This window comes from Orbicella faveolata, unplaced genomic scaffold (assembly GCF_042242905.1).
Source record: "Orbicella faveolata isolate gen_17 unplaced genomic scaffold, um_ofav_v1 contig_27, whole genome shotgun sequence".
Taxonomy (NCBI): domain Eukaryota; kingdom Metazoa; phylum Cnidaria; class Anthozoa; order Scleractinia; family Merulinidae; genus Orbicella; species Orbicella faveolata.
Genome location: NW_028301555.1, coordinates 3,905,501 through 3,924,686, shown reverse-complemented (window position 1 = coordinate 3,924,686; position 19,186 = coordinate 3,905,501). Strand labels below are relative to the sequence as shown.

The following is a 19,186-nucleotide window of genomic DNA, read 5'->3' as shown; positions in this document are numbered from 1 at the left end:
GTCGTCGCTAAATTAAACAGTTCGATTGTTTTTATTCAACTCAAATACCTGTAAATGCACGAACGATATTTAGATGATTCACTTCCGGTTGTGGACTCCGCATACCGTATACATAAAGGATACAGTTGAGTTACGTGGCATAGTTACACAAAGCAGACTGTAATACGACGTTCTACTACGACTGGAATCACTGGAGTTTGATATAAGATTGAAGAGTAAAGTAAATCTACATCTACTGCAAGATGAAGAGCTTGGTGGCGTTGATGTTTTTTGCACTCCTTGTCGTGTTGGGCAATGCCAGGGCTGACTCCGTTGGCTCACTGTCTTCCTGCAACGTAAGAATCATTTAAGCCTAAGACCGGCACACACATATCTTTTCGTAAAATCGATTCATTTGTGTAGTCTACATGAGTAGACAGTATGATTGTCGGCAAAGTTAACCAATCCTGGATTTGATCTTTTCCCACAAGCTGGAACAAAACTCTCTAAAGTTGAACAAGAGTGAAATCCAGATTTTTCGCCGGAATCTCAAAGGGAAACGTAGCAAAATTGGTTTGAAAAATCGGGTTGCTGGAGAAATCAACGGATGATCGATAGTGAAAATACTTTTGGTTCGAGTTATCGGGAGTGTCGAAAATGCGAGGGTAAAAGAGGTCGGGATTTCACTGTATAAGCTGCGTTACTGGATTCCTTTACAAAGAGAATCGAAATCTTTCATAAAAACCGTAATTAATCCGGATCAGTGAAAATACTTTTTAGTGCTAAATAAGAATGGAGCATGGTCTATAAGCAGACAGAAACACAAAAGCAAAACATCAGAATTGATTATCTAAACATTCTCCACCAAATAATTAAATGACGTTTTTCGATTGCTCTTGAAATTACTATTGATCAAAAAACTGATGAAGGATCTTCTCTTGAATGTACATATATATTTTTGCTTTGTTTTTCCGAAATATCTAGAGTGTGGACCTTCTAACGTTTGAGGAAAAGCCTTGCACCACTATGAGAACAGGCATGGTTCGCCTCATCAACGGCCAAAAGTACTTAGAAGTTTGTTCGAAAAAACAATGGAAGCCATTTTATCCCCAGTGTAGCCCCCTTAACTGTTGCCATAACAACCGCGTAGCTGGCTTGGTTGGCCATTGGCGCATGGACGAGCAAACTGGAAACGAGGTCGCTGATGACTCGGGTTACGAGAACCATGGCTCGGCCAGTGGCCCGGGACCTAAGCTGTCTAAGTTCTCTCGCGGTCGCTACTTTGATTCCAGTGGTGTCATCTCAGTTCCTGACTCCTCCATTCTGAATTTTGGCCTTTCAAGCTTCACTGTCGTTGGATGGGCGAAGATTCTGGACGTTACATACCCTCTGACAACCTTTGCTGTCAGGAAAGGTTATGGCTGTTATTTTGGTACAGGCAGCCAAGGATGGGTTCCCGGTTGGGAAACGGGGCACGGTTACCGAGCAAATGGTCTTGACGTGTGCATACGGGACAAGGAAAACAGAATGGTGCGTAAAGGGATAGCGTTTGATCACGGTTATCAGCCTGGACAGCTGCTTGGACAGTGGGTTCACTACGCGGTTGTATTTGATCGCAAACAGCAGAAGAAAGTGTTCGTGTACATCAATGGCAAAAAACAGTCAAGTGCTCTCGATATTTCAGCCGTGAAAGGCAGCGTCGATAACAACAAAGCTCTCGAGTTCGGCACTCTTTACGGCTGGAAAACCAAGGGCACACTTGACGAATATCGAGTTTACAACCAGGCTCTGGATGAGTTTGAAGTTGCTGCGATCTACAAGAACCACCTCGTGTAAGGAGCACCGAAAATTCAAGAGAGCAAGGAAATGACATTTAGAAACAATCGTGTAGTTTTTAGGTGCAGATGATAAGAAATCATGAAAAAATGGTAGCTTGACCTGGCTTCAAAAATAGACCGTTAAAAACAGAAAACAGGGGGGCTTTATTAAAAGTGGTTAGCGTGTTGACTGTCACTTCCAAACCTTGTATATTAGTATTTGGATAACAATAAAGTGGGAAATCAAACGCAAAAAATTGTGTGAAGTAGTTAACCCTTCCACTTAAAGGTCTTAAACTCCCCGAACATTTGAAGCAATGTAAAAAGAAAAGAAATAATCTCACTCCGGCCATTTTCCCCTGTAATTTATCTCTAGCACTTCCTCTGAATTTTTTGATTGCACCATCCAAAATAAACATGGCGTCGTGTGTCGTGGTTTTCTACTAGACGGTAAAATTATGTACTTAGAGCCAAAACACACCTTAAAAGAATTCAAAATGGTAAGGTATAAACATCAAGGAGACTCGACCGATGCTAAAGAGGGCGACAATTAATTAATGGCTTAGAAGCAATTATATCGTCCTTCGGGTTGCAAGAAGGTCTGAATCAAAGGTCTAAACAAAACTGCGCTACGGAACCCTGCGGACAAGTTTAAAATGGACTTTCTCGTCTACGATATGCAAATATCGCTATTTCAACCTAATGTCGCAGAGCTGATTGTTTTGGTGTGATGAACTTTAGAGTCCTTAACAGATGAACACCAACACGCATTTAGATAACACAAATGTAAGCTCAGTTGGGGAGAACGCCTATATCCAAGTCTCGGGCTTTATGTCGTTCACCTATCTATTATTACGCAGGGTTATAAAGATATTAGCCTTATTGCTGCCATTTAGTGAAGCTTGCTGACTTCGCACTTTCCTATAGGAACCGTTCGTTAAATCAAAGATTTCGCCACAAGGACTCGTTTTGAAGCTTTTCAATATCACGCATTTTGGTAGCCACACCGTCGTACCCATAGCGTTCGAGTTCGTTTCCTTTGGATAAACCAGTAGCTCTTGGGAGCATGATGGTAGTTAACATGTCTGCTATTTTGTTATGCGGAATAAATTTACAATTATCAATTTAAAAATACCTGCATTATCTAAATATTCACTCAGAGCACTGACACGTTTGAATATATACCTGAGCGATTTCGCAGAAACATGCCTACGGGTTTTTCGTTCAGCCAAGCTAAGTTAGTTCCTCTAAACTTACGGTGGGGGGCTCGATCCGTCAAGGTCGGGCTGGGGACATGACCCAAGCACTGGCATATCTACTGCATGGTGCTTTCCGGCCCCCAGCTGTCAAGGGGAGGGTGTCTTTTACTGACATATTTCCTTGACTAGACTTGAGTTTTCAACGCTAAATAACGTTGATTGTGACTGTGTGGCTGGGCACTTTGCTCAGTTGTTAATATTGCTTGAGGGTTCTGTGTTGAAAGAGGACCCTACTGGAGGGACAAATGTCACGTGGTGCGTGACACTTCCTCAATCTCTTAGCCAGTAGGGGTGGGGGTGGGGATCAAGGCACTTAGGGCTCCTGGAGCTGTCTTGAGTTCTTTGCGGGCATGTTTTGGCGAAAATGATCAAGTACATACTAACTCGAGGGAGGTTTGGCGGGAAAATGTACTTCATGGGTCAATGCAGGAGCATGCTCCTGGTCACTGTCATAACAAGAACGGTTCATAAATCACCTCTTGCTGAACAAAGTTTGCTTTTTTCCCTTGATGCGCTTTACTGACCTTCAAGATAAGCACATCAAGCAAGAAAAGTAAATTTGGTTCAACAATAGGAGAGATATAACTCTTATGACTTCCACTCGTAAAAGTATATTCTCTTATTTCAAGTCAACAGGTTTTGTGGCATGAGCGAGGGCGGCCGCAAGTCTTTATTCAATGACAGCGGTTGATTGTTGCGTCTTGCAGAACCACACAAGTTATGGCACGGAACATACTGGCCGGTCTCAGGGTCTCAAAGACCGCAAGGCTTCCAAGAAACTAGAAAAGTTCAAATGTTCAGGGACTTAAGACTACTGCAGACAAGTTTTCTTCCCGATTAATTTCCCACTTTATTGTTATCCATAGACTAATACACAAGGTTTGGAAGTGAAAGTCAACACGTCAACCCCTTCTTTTAAGGCCCTCTTTTTTCTGTTTCTAACTGTCTATTTTTGACGCCAGGTCAAGCTACCATTTTTTTTTTTTTTTTAATCACCTGCATCTAAAACCTACAGGATTGTTTCTAAATGCCATTTCCTTGCTTTCTTGAATTGCCAGTGCTTCTTACAAGAGGTGGTTCTTGTAGATCGCAGCAACTTCAAACTCATCCAGAGCCAAGTTGTAAACTCGATATTCGTCAAGGGTGCCCTTGGTTTTCCAGCCATAAAGAGTGCCAAACTCGAGAGCTTTGTTGTTATCAACGCTGCCTTTGACGGCCGAAATGTCCAAGGTACTTGACTGTTTTTTGCCATTGATGTACACGAACACTTTCCTCTGCTGCTTGCGATCAAAAACAACCGCGTAGTGAACCCACTGTCCAAGCAGCTGTCCAGGTTGATAACCGTGATCAAACACTATCCCTTTACGCACCATTCTGTTTTCCTTGTCCCGTATGCACACGTCAAGACCATTTGCTCGGTAACCGTGCCCTGTTTCCCAACCAGGAACCCATCCTTGGCTGCCTGCACCAAAATAACAGCCATAACCTTTCCTGACAGCAAAGGTTGTCAGAGGGTATGTAACGTCCAGAATCTTCGCCCATCCAACGACAGTGAAGCTTGAAAGGCCAAAATTCAGAATGGAAGAGTCAGGGACTGAGATGACACCACTGGAATCAAAGTAGCGACCACGAGAGAATTTGGACAGCTTAGGTCCCGGGCCACTGGCCGAGCCATGATTCTCATAACCCGAGTCATCAGCGACCTCGTTTCCAGTTTGCTCGTCCATGCGCCAATGGCCAACCAAAGCAGCTACACGGTTGTTATGGCAACAGTTAAGGGGGCTACACTGGGGATAAAATGGCTTCCATTGTTTTTTCGAACAAACTTCTAAGTACTTTTGGTCGTTGATGAGGCGAACCATGCCTGTTCTCATAGTGGTGCAAGGCTTTTCCTCAAACGTCAGAAGGTCCACACTCTAGATATTATGGGAAAACAGAGCAAAAAACGATTTTAGCAACGATTTTAACGCTAAATTTGCAACTTGGTTATTTGTAGTTGAAACCCACGGGAGCAAATATCCGTGATGTTTTCACCTCTCTAGTTCTGCCTGTATTTCATGGGCCTTTAATTTCGTATTTAGCACGCAGTCGTCATACGCACATACAGTCGTACGCACTACATGCATATGCATTTCAATTCACTGCATCTTTATTGTTATGAGAGAATTCGCCGTTCCACAGACAATTCTTTATTATTTGGAAAATTATAGGAAAAAACCGTCCGTAGCCTCTTTTCAGTTAACAGCTAGAGATCTTAAGTTTTGTTCTTCATTGTACTTTGCCGATTCTTTGTATACCTGAGCGTGTGCAACGCTGTTTCACTAACTTTCATTTAGAAGACAAGTAGTTCGTTATCGGGTCATTTGAGTTTCTTTTTATTATTGAAATATACCTTCCGTTCCCTCAGAAACTAGCCAGCTGAACTACTTTTCACTAACGAAGTTTTATTAGTTTTCTCGGAAGTTAGCCAGCTGAACTACTTTTCACTAATGGAGTTTTAATGCTTTCTATTCATAGGACAATTTTTCCTTGCTGTCGGTAACACCAATTCACCAATTCATATTTAAGCATCTCGCTTTTAATTTCCTAAGTTTGTTCTATCTTAATCTCAGCCTGTGTAATTTTAATCCTAGCACTCTATTTTTAATTTTGGAAGCCTCGTGGTGTTGATTAGAATTCGCTATCTTAATTATGTACTTTCCGCTCGTATTGTATACTTGAAGTTACATTAGCATATTGTAAACACTTGACGTGTAAAGGATGATATATAAGCAAGTACGTTTGTAAAGCATTTTCGATTACATCGATTACATCGATTACATCGGCTACATCGTTACGATTCTACAGCGGCTACTCCGCCAAGTATGTCAGTTTCACCCTCGACGTTAGAGTGCAGAATAAACTACTGTTGGACCAAGTTATGTCTCTTCCTTGACGTCCGTAGTGAAGACCATTGAAGTAGGTCCTCGTGTACCAGGAAATCGTGACGAATTTCCGTTCCCGCAGCCAAGCAGTGCTCTCCGGAGTTAGATTCCCCCAGTTGTCAGTTCAAGTGTCCGTTCAGTCCGAAATTTACAGTGTTACCGAGAAAACCTATCGTCACAGTAGCTTACCGAGAAAACTTATCGTCACATTATAAAATATTTTCATTTTTCTCTGACGAAAAGTCTAGTTGCATAGTTTCTTAATTTAGCTTCAGACTTCTCATCCAGCTTGAGGGAATGGCTTAAAACTAGAATCGTTTAAATCTAATTTACCGATAATCATATAGTCTGCATGCAGAATCCAAATATAAATCGCTCTTTATGTCAGGTTTAACGTGTGTATGGTCTTAAATTATTCTTACGTACGGTGCAAGAAGATGAACCAACGCAGTCGGCCATAGCATCACCCCACACCTCTCCGGCGACAAGGAATGAAACGATTAACATAAAAGTCACCAAGTTCTTCATCTTGTAGCAGATGTAGATTTACTTCTGTTGTCAATGGACGGACTGATTGGGCTCCAGTGATTCCAGTTGTAGTAAAACTGGCGTTCTTGTAGCTGGAATCTGTCCCTTATAACTGTGCCACGTAGATAACCTGAATTTTATATGTATTTGACTGTGTGATCTTCTGTCATGTCTACAATCAATTAGAAGTGACTGCCATCTAAAACTCAAATCTGCTTTTACAGCTGGTATTCGAGAGAATAAAACAATCAAACGGGCAGTTTAGTAGAATTAAAAACAATCAAACGACGACAAAATAAATCACTTTATTTAAGTGTTTAGCACGGCTGTACTAATTGGGGAGACTTAAAATAAACAAACAAATATTGTAGATTAACCAGAAACTTATTAAAAATCCCAACTTGTGGGAGGCCATCCAGGTAGAGGGAGTTACCGAATGATTTTAATCGTTAGAATAACCGGCAAACCTCAACATCTACAAAATAGCCAAATTTTATTTTTGTTACATGCAAATGCTTCGTATTAGCTTTATGTTGCAAAAGCCGGGTGGTAATGATCGAAGCTAAGGACTCTTTTCATTCCCGCAAAGAACTCTTCGCAGATAAAAGCATCGATCGGCAAATGTTACTGAAGTGCGTTATGAATTTGCAAATCATGTTTACCAGTTTTTCACTCTGTCTGAAATTTATTAGAATTTGCCAAAAAAAAAAACCCTTATTATCACGTACAGAGAACTTAAACACACACACACTTTATATTTTCAGAGAAATTGCAAAGACAAAGCTTACCGAGATACATAAAATTTGGCCATATTTAATAAAGCAAAATTGGTTTATTTTCGCAGCTCTTTAGCGCTGAACGTATATCACCTGGTGTGACACTAACATGAGGGATGGGCGGTACCAAGGTATAAAACTGCTTCTTTCAATATAGGCTCAATTTTCGCCGCTCTCTCGGAACAGTCGCGTTCCTCCACGTGAGGGTTGTCTTTTCGGGGGATAAGCGCGGGTTCATTCACGATTATCATCTCTGGTGTTTTCATGTCTTAGTAAACTATTATTTTCAGGTGGTTAAAGGTAATTTTGTAAGTGGCTTAAATAACTCCAAATACCCTGAGCTCCTTTAAACTAACAATTAATTCTCGGGATTGGGGATTCGGGATTGATTTAAAACGAGGCTTGCGGGATGTGGCACCATCTCAGATCATGTCTGAATAAGAACAGCTGCCCTGAAGTAAATCAGATGTCCGGCTGTAGTCGCTTTGATAAAAATCGTCTACTAATGAGAAATTTAATTTTGTAGATGTAGTCATAGATCACTCTTCGTTGAATTCATTAAGGAGCCTTCATTAGATCATCGAATGCTGGATAGCAACCCAGAACACAAAGGAAAGAGGATGGGTCTGAAGACATTTTGTAATTTCCAGGGGGGAGGGAACAGGAATGTTATCTCTTCCTTTAGTCTACAGACACCGGTATCGTACCCAGACCTCACTCTGCTTGAAGGCATGGACTCGAAACGGCTACAGCTACTTCAACATGTAACAGATACATAGTCATCTGAACGTGTTCTCAATATCAGAACAATTCACCTTGTTATCTGGGAAGGTAAACCACTGACAAAAAAAAAACCGGTTATGTCGGTTTATCTGACGGTGGGAAAGACGAAACCTGAGTCTATTCAATTTCGTAGGTGTAATGAACCTAATTATTACTGATGAGAGCCTAATTAGTTTTCACTAATTACCTATATTTATTTGCTAATTACTTCTTTTACAGAGTAATGTACTATTTAATTAATGTTTTTATGAGTTTGCTACCTTACCGTTGATCCTGTTGAATCGTGATGACAATAAAAAATAACGCAGTAAGAACATGAAAAGTTCCGAGAATAATGGTAGCAATAAAAAGATGGATGTGGCCGAATTTCAAATTCACTTCTGTAAAATGAATTTTGAAGCATTCAGAAAGTTAATTAGCGCTGTCGGCAGAACTAAGAGGATGAACGTAGAAACAAAATCATGTACGTCAGCAAAACGTGACTGCAGTAAACGATTATCTCGTTCACAAGAAAAATACTTCAGTCCATAGTCCATACTTCACGTCGTTACAGCTAACCTCCTGAGAGCGCCATCGATACCATGAACAGCGAAATGGATGTGAAAAGCGACCTTCTACAAGTTCCCAGGCAGCCTAAACGCCGATCCCACAGCTCATCTGGGCTACCAGAAGATTCATCACAGCAAAACCAACATCCCCCACTCTGCAAGCGTGTCTCGAGCGAGCCTAACATCCCAACAGCGCTAAGCAAGGATTTGCTCGAGGTATACCCTTGTTATATTCCAGCTGAAAGAAGACGAAGTCATAATCAGTTTATGTCCTGCTCAGCCGACTATTTCAGCAGCAAGACCGGTCACGATTCCTCGAGTCGACTCACCGAACAAGCCAAGAACTTGACCCCAGAAGAGATGCATTCGCTAGAACTCGACATCTTCAAGCCTTTGGATTTCTATGAAATACTGTTTGAGAGAATGAAAGCTAAGGATAAGGAGACTACAGTTTCTCATTCTGGTAAACAGAATGACCAGTAAGTAAGACTGAAAAATCCAGACATAACAAGCTGATTAAGTTCTTTTTCCTCAGTTTTTAATTCCGTGTCGTGTGATTTTCGTCAATATTTTTCTCTGTAAATTTTGTCGATACCTTTACAGTTCGATATCTGCTCGATATCGGCAAATTTAGATGTCGTGTTTTATTTCCTTTGAACAGTTATGTAAGCAATACCAAAGCGAATTTCCCTTGTAATGAAGCAAATTTCATAAGATGTGACTTCATTTAAATCGAATGAAAAAATAGTAGACGCTTTCCATTCAACACAAAAACTCGGAAAATTTCGAAAACATGATCTGCAGAGTAAGTTTAAAAAAATCGGGAAATTATTGAATTTCGGAAAAGCGAACGACTCAACGGAAAATAAGGAAATTCCAAGAGGGAAGTCAAATGGAATGGGAATTTCCGATAAGAGATTGTCCTGTTTTCTGGAAATTTCGGGAAATTCACACCATTTGTTTTTATCGAATGGAAAGCGCCCATTGCCATACTATTTAATTTCGCTAAGCATAAATTTCGGACCCTCCAAAAGTATCCATAAAATTTTACCGCTCAGTATTCAGGAACATCTCGAAAGTAAAGAAATGAAAGATTGTAACTTTGCTTTTTATTTAGAAACAATGGACTAATTAACTAGCATATTACACCAATTGATTGTTTGTTATGCTTTGGTGTTCTAGAACTGAACTATTTAGTTATGACATCTCGTAGAAGTTATCAGCTGATACAGTCGAATCCCTCCTAAGTGGCCATCCTCAAGGAAATTGGAGGCTGGGCCGTGATAGGGGTTCGAAACGTCAATTTATTCAAATTCAAACTTGCTTTAAGGCAACATAGAATCACATTGAGGCAACAATAAACATGTGTTTGAATGTTTTGTCAGTGGTTTGTTTCTATTTCGGACTTTTACCCGTCATCGCATTTTCCAAAAAAAAACTTGAGCTAAGCATTGTGTATTAAATATTGGGCGGCCGTATAATAGGGTAGGGATAATATCAGAAAACCCTCACTGGTACGACCAAAAGGTGGCCCGGCCTCTTAACAGAGGTGGCTGGTTAATCGGAGTTTTATTTACAGTATTTAATTTTACGGACAATAATTTCGGGACTTTGATCAACTGAGGGCTTTATAGAACAGGGGGTGACCACATAATAGAGGTTAGACTGTAATAATAGGTAATAACAGCACTTCATTTATATGACGCCAGAATTCAAAAGACCAGTGGCCTTTTACGGAACGTAAGAACAAAGATAAAAAATATACAATTACGGAAAATTATCTAACAATTGGATAGCAGAACGAAATGATAATTGTACATACTCTGATTCATGTACAAAACAGCTTCTTTGAAATGGTGTGATTTTATAAGAGATTTAAAAGAATCCAGCGATTCTGCTTGTCCGCTCTCTCATCTAGTAAAGTGATCAACAGTTAAGAAGGCTGGTCGTCCTCAGCTCTCTCAGGATTCCGATATGTGAAAGGGTCGGAGGTGCTCGTCCTCTCGGTCAGGCCGCTTAGGGGTGTAGATCACAGATTTTGGTCTCATTTAAGACGTTCAGGAAAAAATGCACTGTTTAGTCTAGCCGTCAAGTTATTTTCTTAGAGTTGCGAGTGAACAGAAAAGAAATAACGCTGACATACTTTTAAAATCTGTTTAGCATCATTAAAAATCATTTTTAGCTTGCGAGCAGGTTCTCATGTGCTGCGGCACGAAAGATGACGCCCCAATAGATGAGCTGGTGAGGCAAGCGAGTCGCACTGTAGTCTATACTTGTCTGTCTGTATTTCAATGTATCTCTGAGGAGAGTTGTTAGTTAGTTACCTTGGTGGGGTATTAAGCAAGCCTCTTATGGAAGTAGGCTTGTGTCAAGTTTGCTTTGAAGCATCTCTTTCATAGAGTTTCATCTTGTCGTTCGAGAGCCAACCGTGTTCTTTCAATTGCAGCTGTTCTTCCATAACTTTCCTTGCCAAAGGAGTTAAGCTTTTGTCTTGAACCTGAGAAATGAAAATAAAATCACCATTGATTACTTTACTGGCAGCCTTCAATTGGTGTAGGAGATGCGCTTCAAAAAGAACAATATCATTGGTGTAAAATGCAGCCAGCCATTTTACGAATTTCACTCTCGGTGAAAAAGTCCCAAGGCTAAAAGACCTTGGTAAGGCATCATCAGCACATTTTTCGACAAACATTTCATCGCTCTCCTGTAGTATGTCATCGACATTTGATCGGAGAGACTCGAAAGGACATCAGTTCATGACGATGATGTTGTCCGGAAATAGCTGAGCTTTCACGGGGCCAGAGAGGATAACGTCAGAAAAATACTCTCTTGAGCATATTTTTATCCCCACAGAACTGGCCTTGGATATTTCAGCCTCACCATTAAATTTCTTTTGAACATGGTATGCCAAGAAATCGAACTCTAAAAGTTTTGTTTTATCCGCAGAACTTGCAAGATCCGCAGGAGTCGTGAATCGTTCTCGTTGTACACTGGGATAATGTTCTCTGACATATTTTCTGGCATATTCTCTCAGTTGTCGCACAAGACCTTGTCCTCGAAGTTCGGCCAGAATTCGTTCCGCTCGACGGATAAATGTCCGACCTTCATCTACCACAAAGCATGCTGTTAAACCGATAAGTTTGTCGCCAGAATAAGCAAGTAGAACAACCAAATTGTCCCTCTGAAGCCATTTGTGAAATGTTAACGGAAGATAGTCCAGTCCATCGTAAATTCCTTCAGATAGTTTTACAGCTGCATCGAAATGGCCAAACTGGGCGAGACGGAATGTTAATCCAGGCCTTGAAGCATTCATACCTAAACAATGGAATCCAAGTTGCAAAGCCTTAGTTAAGACTGAAAATCAATCAAAGTATCCACTGTAAAAACTCAGCAACCAACGACAACGAGGGATGTTGCAGTTACCTAGGAGTAAGAGAAGATAAAGGTAAAAGAGTTGATCCCCATGCATATAGACCTTATTCTCGATGGAATCGAGTTATTTTAGATATGGCATCCAGTCCTCCCACAGTTAATGTGGTTATCACCTGTGCCGCGCAGATACATTTCTGAATCCCGGTATGATCTAAAAAAATGATTAACATCAGGAGAAGGCCTATATGGGAGTTTGACTCGCTAACGCTTCTTCTCTCTTTCGACCTCTCTTTCTAGGAGTTAGTATTTTGTTAAACTCTAACCCTTTCCCCTAAAAGTGTGTTCTCTGGCTCGCTCATTCTACATGTCCTTTGTCTTGAGTACTACAGCCTGCGTGCGGGCGTTAACTATTTCCTTTCACATGGAAAATTTAAGTGACATCGCTGATCCTGCACCCACCTCCCCCCCCCCCCCCCCCCAAACTGGAAGGGGCACTATCCTGGGGGCGCTTTCCATTCGATGAAAAATTCTGGTTTGAATTTCCGTGTTCCGGAATTTGCGGGAAAGACGACGACCTTGGGAAGTGCACCGTTTCGATGAGGGCGAGTGTACCTAAAACCCGAAACAACAAAACGAAATAATTGAAACAACCAAAACGAAACGACCACTTTTTCCGAGTGAAAGAAAAAGTAGAAGACTAGACTGCAAAACAGTCGCGTGTGAAGCGAGAAAATTTATTAGAGAAATTTTTTAGCGTCTCTCCCCATTCTCCCTCGCCGTTTTTACACTCCCTCCAGACCTTTCGTTCGAATATTTACTGTCGCTCGCGTTCGCAAAAAATACGACTGTTTTGCAGTCTAGTAGAAGACTGGATCGCCTGTGTAGCTGGCGGGACCTCGTGAGTCATCCTTGCAGGCTCCTTACAGCTTGGCCGCTCGCGTTTACGCAAGGCTTCGTCGCCAAGACAAAGCACTAGCGTGGGATACGCAAGTTGAAGGCTGAAGTCTGCGTGCGGCGTGACATTTCAGGCTAGTTGTTGTTCGTGGCTAGTTGTTGGAGGACCTACAGTTTTTGCAGTCATTGGAGAACTGACTCGCGGATTCAAACCGTAGATTAAATAAACAAGTCTGTGCTTAATTTCAAATTTTGATACTCTCGGGCACTGAAATATTCACTTATCAAATCATTAGATATATTGCTACAATGCTGGATTATCGCGGTACGAAGTGGGCACTCACGCACGCGAAAACTGCTGCGACCTCCGTCGTCAGACTACCCTGTGAGCAGAGTTACTTCGATCTTCCGCACATACCGACTTATTTAGGAAAGATCCAAGCGAGTCTGCTCGACGGGTATATCGAGTTATTTGCATGAGTTAAGTCAATAAGCCAATGAGATCAAATGTCTATTAAATATCAAATGCTGAGTCGCTTCGATCCTACTTGTTTGTATTCCTCGTTCTGAAGAGAAACGCTTATTAATTACATACAGGCAAAGACGTAGTCCTCGTTTTACAATAAGCACCAACTGCTTAACGAAATACCTTCATAAGCGTATTAGCTAATTTTGTATTCATTCACCGCGGACCATGTTATCGGTTCTGCTCGGTCGGGTACTCTGATCGAATTTGCCCACGAATCTCGCCAGTTCGAGGTAAGATGGAACAAAAAATAAAGTACCACTTAGAATATGTAGGCTACTTACCAGCAATAGCTTCCATATCATTTCAGCTCATGGTTCATTTGTCCTCCGAGCCCGCGACCGACATCGACAGCTCCAAGAGCATATACTGCTGGCAGTCTGTTTTTCTCTCGAAATTCAGCAGGGTTTTCCGGTTATGAGGAGTGACGCTTTAGCGTAAAGGGGAATGGGTCGAGACATGCGCGCGGCACGCACGAGAAGTTTTTTCTCGTCTCGCCTTCTTCCCCACTCGGCCACTGCCATACCACCCTTTTGCGTTCGCGATGACTAGACATTCGCCTAAGTGACCCTAAGAGAAAAAACCGGCTGCCAGCAGACTACCAAGAGCATCGTCTCATAATTTTTTCATGACCGCTATTACGCAAGATAGATGATTATAGATCACTCATAGCTTGAGCTGTCTGTGCATCTCCATAATTGAGTCGCTTTGTATGCTTTGTTTATTCGCTGCTTTTGAGAACTTGTGTGTGTTTGGGAAGATTATTGTATGATATTCGACGTTAGAACCGAGCCCTGGTTGAACCCTACTTGTCAGACTTAACACATGAACTGTAGACTCACCGCTACAAAAAAAATGACGGCACGAAACCCTGGGGGCGGCGCGCTTCAAGCTCCCAGGATTTCACTCGGCCATTTCTTTCTTGCGGCTTGTTTACGGTCACGCTCGACAGACTTAGCGAAAGAGTGGACGACTCGTGGTCTAAATGAACTGACAATTCGTCTTTGATAGCCCCTTTAACCTCTTAGTTCAAACGCTCAACATTTAGCTTATTAACCAAGACAGTTCCAGAGAGAATATAGGACGGAGAAAGGAGATTATAAGCACCGGGGAACTTACGAAAGCGAGGGTGAAACACAAATTGGCGAATCTTTGAAGAGTATTGGAAATCAAGGGAGACTAAGTAAGTGTGAATTTTGATAGCTTTAGCATTTTTTTACTTCTCAAGATATAAAATACTTATATAATTGATCTTATTTTAGAAAGAAGAAATTATTCGCTTAAGATTAAATCATTAATTACTACATCGCGAAGTACAGCGACATTAATATTTGTGTCAAGACCAGCCCTCTCTTGCAAGGTACAGCTGACGTGACTTAGCGAGCGTGTCACAATTAGGTTTTGTTTTCCTTCTGATTGGATGACAAAGTGGCGTGAAATTTTTTCAACAGTTTCTTTTTGGAAATTGCCCAATCCCCCCCAGGCCCCCTCCCCCCCCCCCCCCACAAAAAATAATGGTTCGTCCCTAATGCGATTTACTTTTAAGTGAAAACCGCTCTAAACGGAAACAGTGGATAAACTTGATTGATTTTCAGTCTTTCCTAGAGCTTGGTATTCCTGTGTTTTGCCAGATATGTGCACTTTAACATTCCGCCTCGCTCAACCTGGTGATCACAGCGACGTTGTAAAGATGTCTGAAGGAATCTACAGTGGGAATGATTATCTACCACTCAAATTTCACCAGTGGCTCCAGAGGGAGAATTTGACTGTTCTTCTTGGTTATTCTGACGACAAATTGGTCGGTTTGCAAGCATGTTTTGTGGTAGATGAAGGTCGGACGTATATTCGTCGGGCAGGACGCATCCAGCCAGAACTTCGAGGCCAAGGTCTTGGGCGTCAACTGAGAGAATGTGCAAGAAAACACGCTATAGATCATTATCCCAGCCTACAGCGAGAACGATTCACCACAACTTTCGACAATGCAAGCTCTGTGGATCAAAGAAAACTTTTAGAAAACGATATCTTGTCATATCAGGTTCAAAAAAAATTGTCTTGTCAAGCTGCAATTTTCACGACAAATGCGGTCGAGATAGAGATGTGCTCGAAAGAATATTTTTCCAGTGTTATCCTCTCTAGCCCCGTGAGAGGGGAGCTTTTCCCGGCCAACGTCATTGTCGTTAACTGGTGTCCTTTCGAGCCTCTCCGATTAAATATCGATTACATGCTACAAGAGAGCGATGAAATGTTCGTTGACAAATGCGGTGACGATGCTTTACCAAGATCGTTTAGTTTTGGGACTTTTTCGCCGAGAGTAAAATTCGTGCAGTGGCTGGCTGCAGTTTACACCAGAGATCCCGTCCTTTTTGAAGCGCATCTTCTGCACCAATTGAAGCGAGCCCGTGAAGTCATCAATGGTGACTTTATTTTCATTTCTTTTCAAGACAAAAGCTTAACTCCCACGGCGAGGAAAGTGATGGAAGAACAGCTGCAATTGAAAGAGCACGATTGGTACATGAAAAAGACGATGAAACTCTTTCAGAGAGATGTTACAAGGTAAACGGGCGAAGTTTCAAAAGTCCATGACCACTAAAACCAAGACTAACCTGTTGAACTGTAAACCATGTAAATAGAGTTTACCCAAATACAGATTAAATCTTTGTAGGAAGACAAAAAAAAAATCAAAAGATGGCAATATATACGCTGGGAGTTGCTAATTTATCCGCACAGTGTAAACCATGGAAAACTGTGCTTTATTGTATCACATTTAATCAGAGAGCAGTTTAATAAGTGATCGTCATGAAACATTTAGATACAAATTTTGAGAACACTCGGTCGGTAACAAGAGATATGCACAAAACATGGGTCGGGGGAAATGTTAAATTCAGTTTTCTACTTAAGTCTTATGCTCAGACTCGGGGGAAAACGACCATACAAAACAGCTAAAATTTAGGCCACCGAGTTCTCCACAAGTTGAGAGCGCGGAAAGCTCTCTCGCGGCCACAGCTCACGATACAAAGCATTCGCGCGTGCGTCGCGCCAGCTTCGTCAGACGAATGTGATACGCTATTAAATCACCGCTGATCAGAGGTTAAACATACAGTTCACTGAAGAAGCAAGCTGTCAAAAACAGCGAAAAAACAACAACCTCCAGAATTATTAGAACAAATTCAACTTAAATGTCTACAGAATGCACGAAAGTTTTTTACTTACTTGCTCGGATCCTTAATAAGGAAAAAGAAGTTTTTTTCAAAATTAATCGCCCGATCGTTCTCCGGAAACGAATCATGCGCAGAAAGCGAATTTACTGCTGGTAAGTAACATATTCTACCGTTCTCTTATCATAGTGTGTAACCTAGCAGTGTACGGTTAGTAACAAAATGGCGGCCGCTTCTTTGCTTTTGCGAAGCATGTGTGATAATTATAAGGATTTAGATAAAGTTTTGTAACGACTAGAAGATATAGTTGACTCGGACTGCGCCATGGTCAACTATCACGCGATAGAAATCTCGAGCCTATTGTTAAATAGCACGTTTTAGTTAGCTTGGAACTGGACAGACTTAAGAGCAACTTGAGAATCAGGCCCGGTGTCGATGAATATATAGAGTAAGCTAAGTACATACGTATTGCCATTGCGCATTCATATACATTTTTTAATTTTTTAATTTTTTTTTAATTTTTTAACGAAGACTAGTGAGCAGCACAAGGGAAGACTTCTTATAGTTGTACACTCCCTTAATAAAGAAAGTGAAAACCCAACTGGGTAACCGCGAAGCCGGAGACGCTTCCAGAATTTCTCACGCGTTTCGCTAAAGACTTTAAACGTGGAGCTATTTCTGGTATAGCGCATAAGCTCGCCTCTAATAAAGGCCCCCTTGTTGCTCGCGGGATGAAACGACTCGAAGGGATTATTGAACAGATACTTATTTAGTGGCTTTTGATGGGTAGAAAACTGCAGAGTGCTAACATTAGCATCTTTGTAAAGAAATAAATCCAGAAACGAAATACTACTTTCGTCAATAACATACGTAAGTTTGATACGATCATTCTTGCTATATTGAGACAACTAAGAAACTCTAATAGGTTTTCTTTGGGACCCTTCCAAACAAAAAATATGTCATCGATAAACAGCTCGTACAAAAGTAGATGATTAGAAAATTGCGTGACGACATCCTTTTCTAAAAAATACATGAAAGTATTAGCGGCCGTGACTGCAAAAGGTGTTCCCATAGCAATCCCAAACGTTTGATGAAAAATATCTCCACAAAATTCCGTTTTGAGAAAGTTATTCTCAAAAACGAGTCTAGAGAACTGAATCAGAAGTGGTGTCTCAGGTGCTCCTGCCTCCCGAAGCAGCAGTTCGAGAGCTAACAATGCTTTCTTCATATCCACACTGGGATAGAGTGGGATAACATCAGCTGTGACAAGAAAGCAGTGTGGTGGCAACCTGATAGACTCCAGAGCTTGAATCAGTTCTCCGGAATCCCTAAGAACAGTAGGCATTTTAAGCCTAGGCTTAACATATTCATCTACAAAAATGCTAAGAGGTCTAGTGATGTAACTATGCGAGGCCGCAATCGGCCGATCCAGCATGGGATTTTTGTGTATCTTATGTCCCCAGAAATGAGGAAGATGCGACCCCGGAGGGGTACTGCCATATATGGCTATATAGGTATGTGCCGCTGTGAAGGCTATGGTTTTCAAGCAGTTTATTCTAGCAAAGGGTATATAAATCAGAGCGTTTGGGTCTAGAATAGGGTATCATTTTTTACGAAGCTGATCAGTTAGTTGAAGATTTTATCTAAACTAAGGAAACCAGTAATTGGCACTCAAAAATATAAAAAAATGAAATCGACAAGTTTAAATTTTTGACACTCAGCCTCAACAGCGTCGATAGATGACTATCATTAAAACACTACTGGATATTATTAACTGTCAAAAAACGGGATTCAGACGGAAATCGGTAGTTTTAATACTGGTTACTCTAGTATAGGGTAGCAAAATTCAGCTGAACTAGCTCTGGTATAGGGTTCCAGGGTCCCAGCGGCACATCCAGAAATTCCTAAAGTACCCCCCCCCCCCCCCCCCGCCGGGATGCGACGAAATGTTTTAATGCAGGAACTTGTTCGAAATGTCAGGCGACGCCGTGTCATGGCCGAAGAACTGGAGAATCTAGCGGGACCGTAGGAATATGGTAAACCGAAATCAATGAGAAGGACTGTTGAACTCGTCTGCCGCGCGATACGAGCGTCTGGTAGATACTATTGGCAAATTCTTTGGCAGGCGTCTGTCACTACGCACAATGTGATTGGCTGCGGCACTTACCAGGACAAGTTATACCATCTCGCGAGGTAGTATAACTTGGCGTGAATTTCCGGTCATATTGGCGAGATAATCGCTTGTTTTTTCTGGTGAAAACAGCGTGCATTTTAAAATCGCTAAACTCAAGACGAACCGTTTTCACTGCATTTCCGGACTTTTCCGACTTTATCTAGCCAAAGTTGTCCTCGTGAAAACACAAACAATATAGAACCTAGTTGGAGACAATAAATGATCATAACTACGCAAGAATTTAGCGGCATTAGCGGCCATAAATCTGCTAAAAGTTAACATAAGCTTTTCGCGGGTATTCTGTAGCCAGTTAACACCCTTTTGGGCACATATATATACTTTCCCGTGGCTTATGTTTTCTACGTACACTCTCTTTTACTACAAGAATATATTTTATAACAATATCGAGGCTGAAATTTGCGAAATTTTAGGAATAATTTAAGAATAAATCC

General features: G+C 41.4%; 3 protein-coding genes and 1 pseudogene across 4 annotated transcripts; 2 read left to right on the top strand and 2 right to left on the bottom strand.

Moving 5' to 3' along the window:
* Window positions 1-98: 98 nt before the first annotated feature.
* LOC149107204 (uncharacterized) lies at window positions 99-2,053 on the top strand. The gene is made up of 2 exons (XM_089297218.1): window positions 99-335; window positions 964-2,053. Exons 1-2 carry the CDS (start codon window positions 243-245, stop codon window positions 1,813-1,815), a joined length of 945 nt encoding a protein of 314 aa, XP_089153344.1. The 5' UTR covers window positions 99-242; the 3' UTR covers window positions 1,816-2,053.
* A 1,827-nt stretch (window positions 2,054-3,880) lies between these two features.
* Window positions 3,881-6,658, bottom strand: LOC149107203 (uncharacterized). The gene is made up of 2 exons (XM_089297058.1): window positions 6,406-6,658; window positions 3,881-4,971 (listed from the first exon to the last, which is right to left on the bottom strand). The coding sequence occupies exons 1-2, from the start codon at window positions 6,505-6,507 to the stop codon at window positions 4,120-4,122; spliced, it is 954 nt and encodes a 317-aa protein (XP_089153184.1). The 5' UTR covers window positions 6,508-6,658; the 3' UTR covers window positions 3,881-4,119.
* A 3,048-nt stretch (window positions 6,659-9,706) lies between these two features.
* On the bottom strand, window positions 9,707-13,899 carry LOC110053357 (histidine N-acetyltransferase-like; annotated as a pseudogene). The gene is made up of 2 exons (XR_016209407.1): window positions 13,691-13,899; window positions 9,707-11,929 (listed from the first exon to the last, which is right to left on the bottom strand). The product of XR_016209407.1 is annotated as a histidine N-acetyltransferase-like (transcript).
* A 39-nt stretch (window positions 13,900-13,938) lies between these two features.
* LOC110066248 (histidine N-acetyltransferase-like) lies at window positions 13,939-16,090 on the top strand. The gene is made up of 2 exons (XM_020773458.2): window positions 13,939-14,589; window positions 15,002-16,090. Exon 2 carries the CDS (start codon window positions 15,040-15,042, stop codon window positions 15,961-15,963), a length of 924 nt encoding a protein of 307 aa, XP_020629117.2. The 5' UTR covers window positions 13,939-14,589; window positions 15,002-15,039; the 3' UTR covers window positions 15,964-16,090.
* Window positions 16,091-19,186: the final 3,096 nt, after the last annotated feature.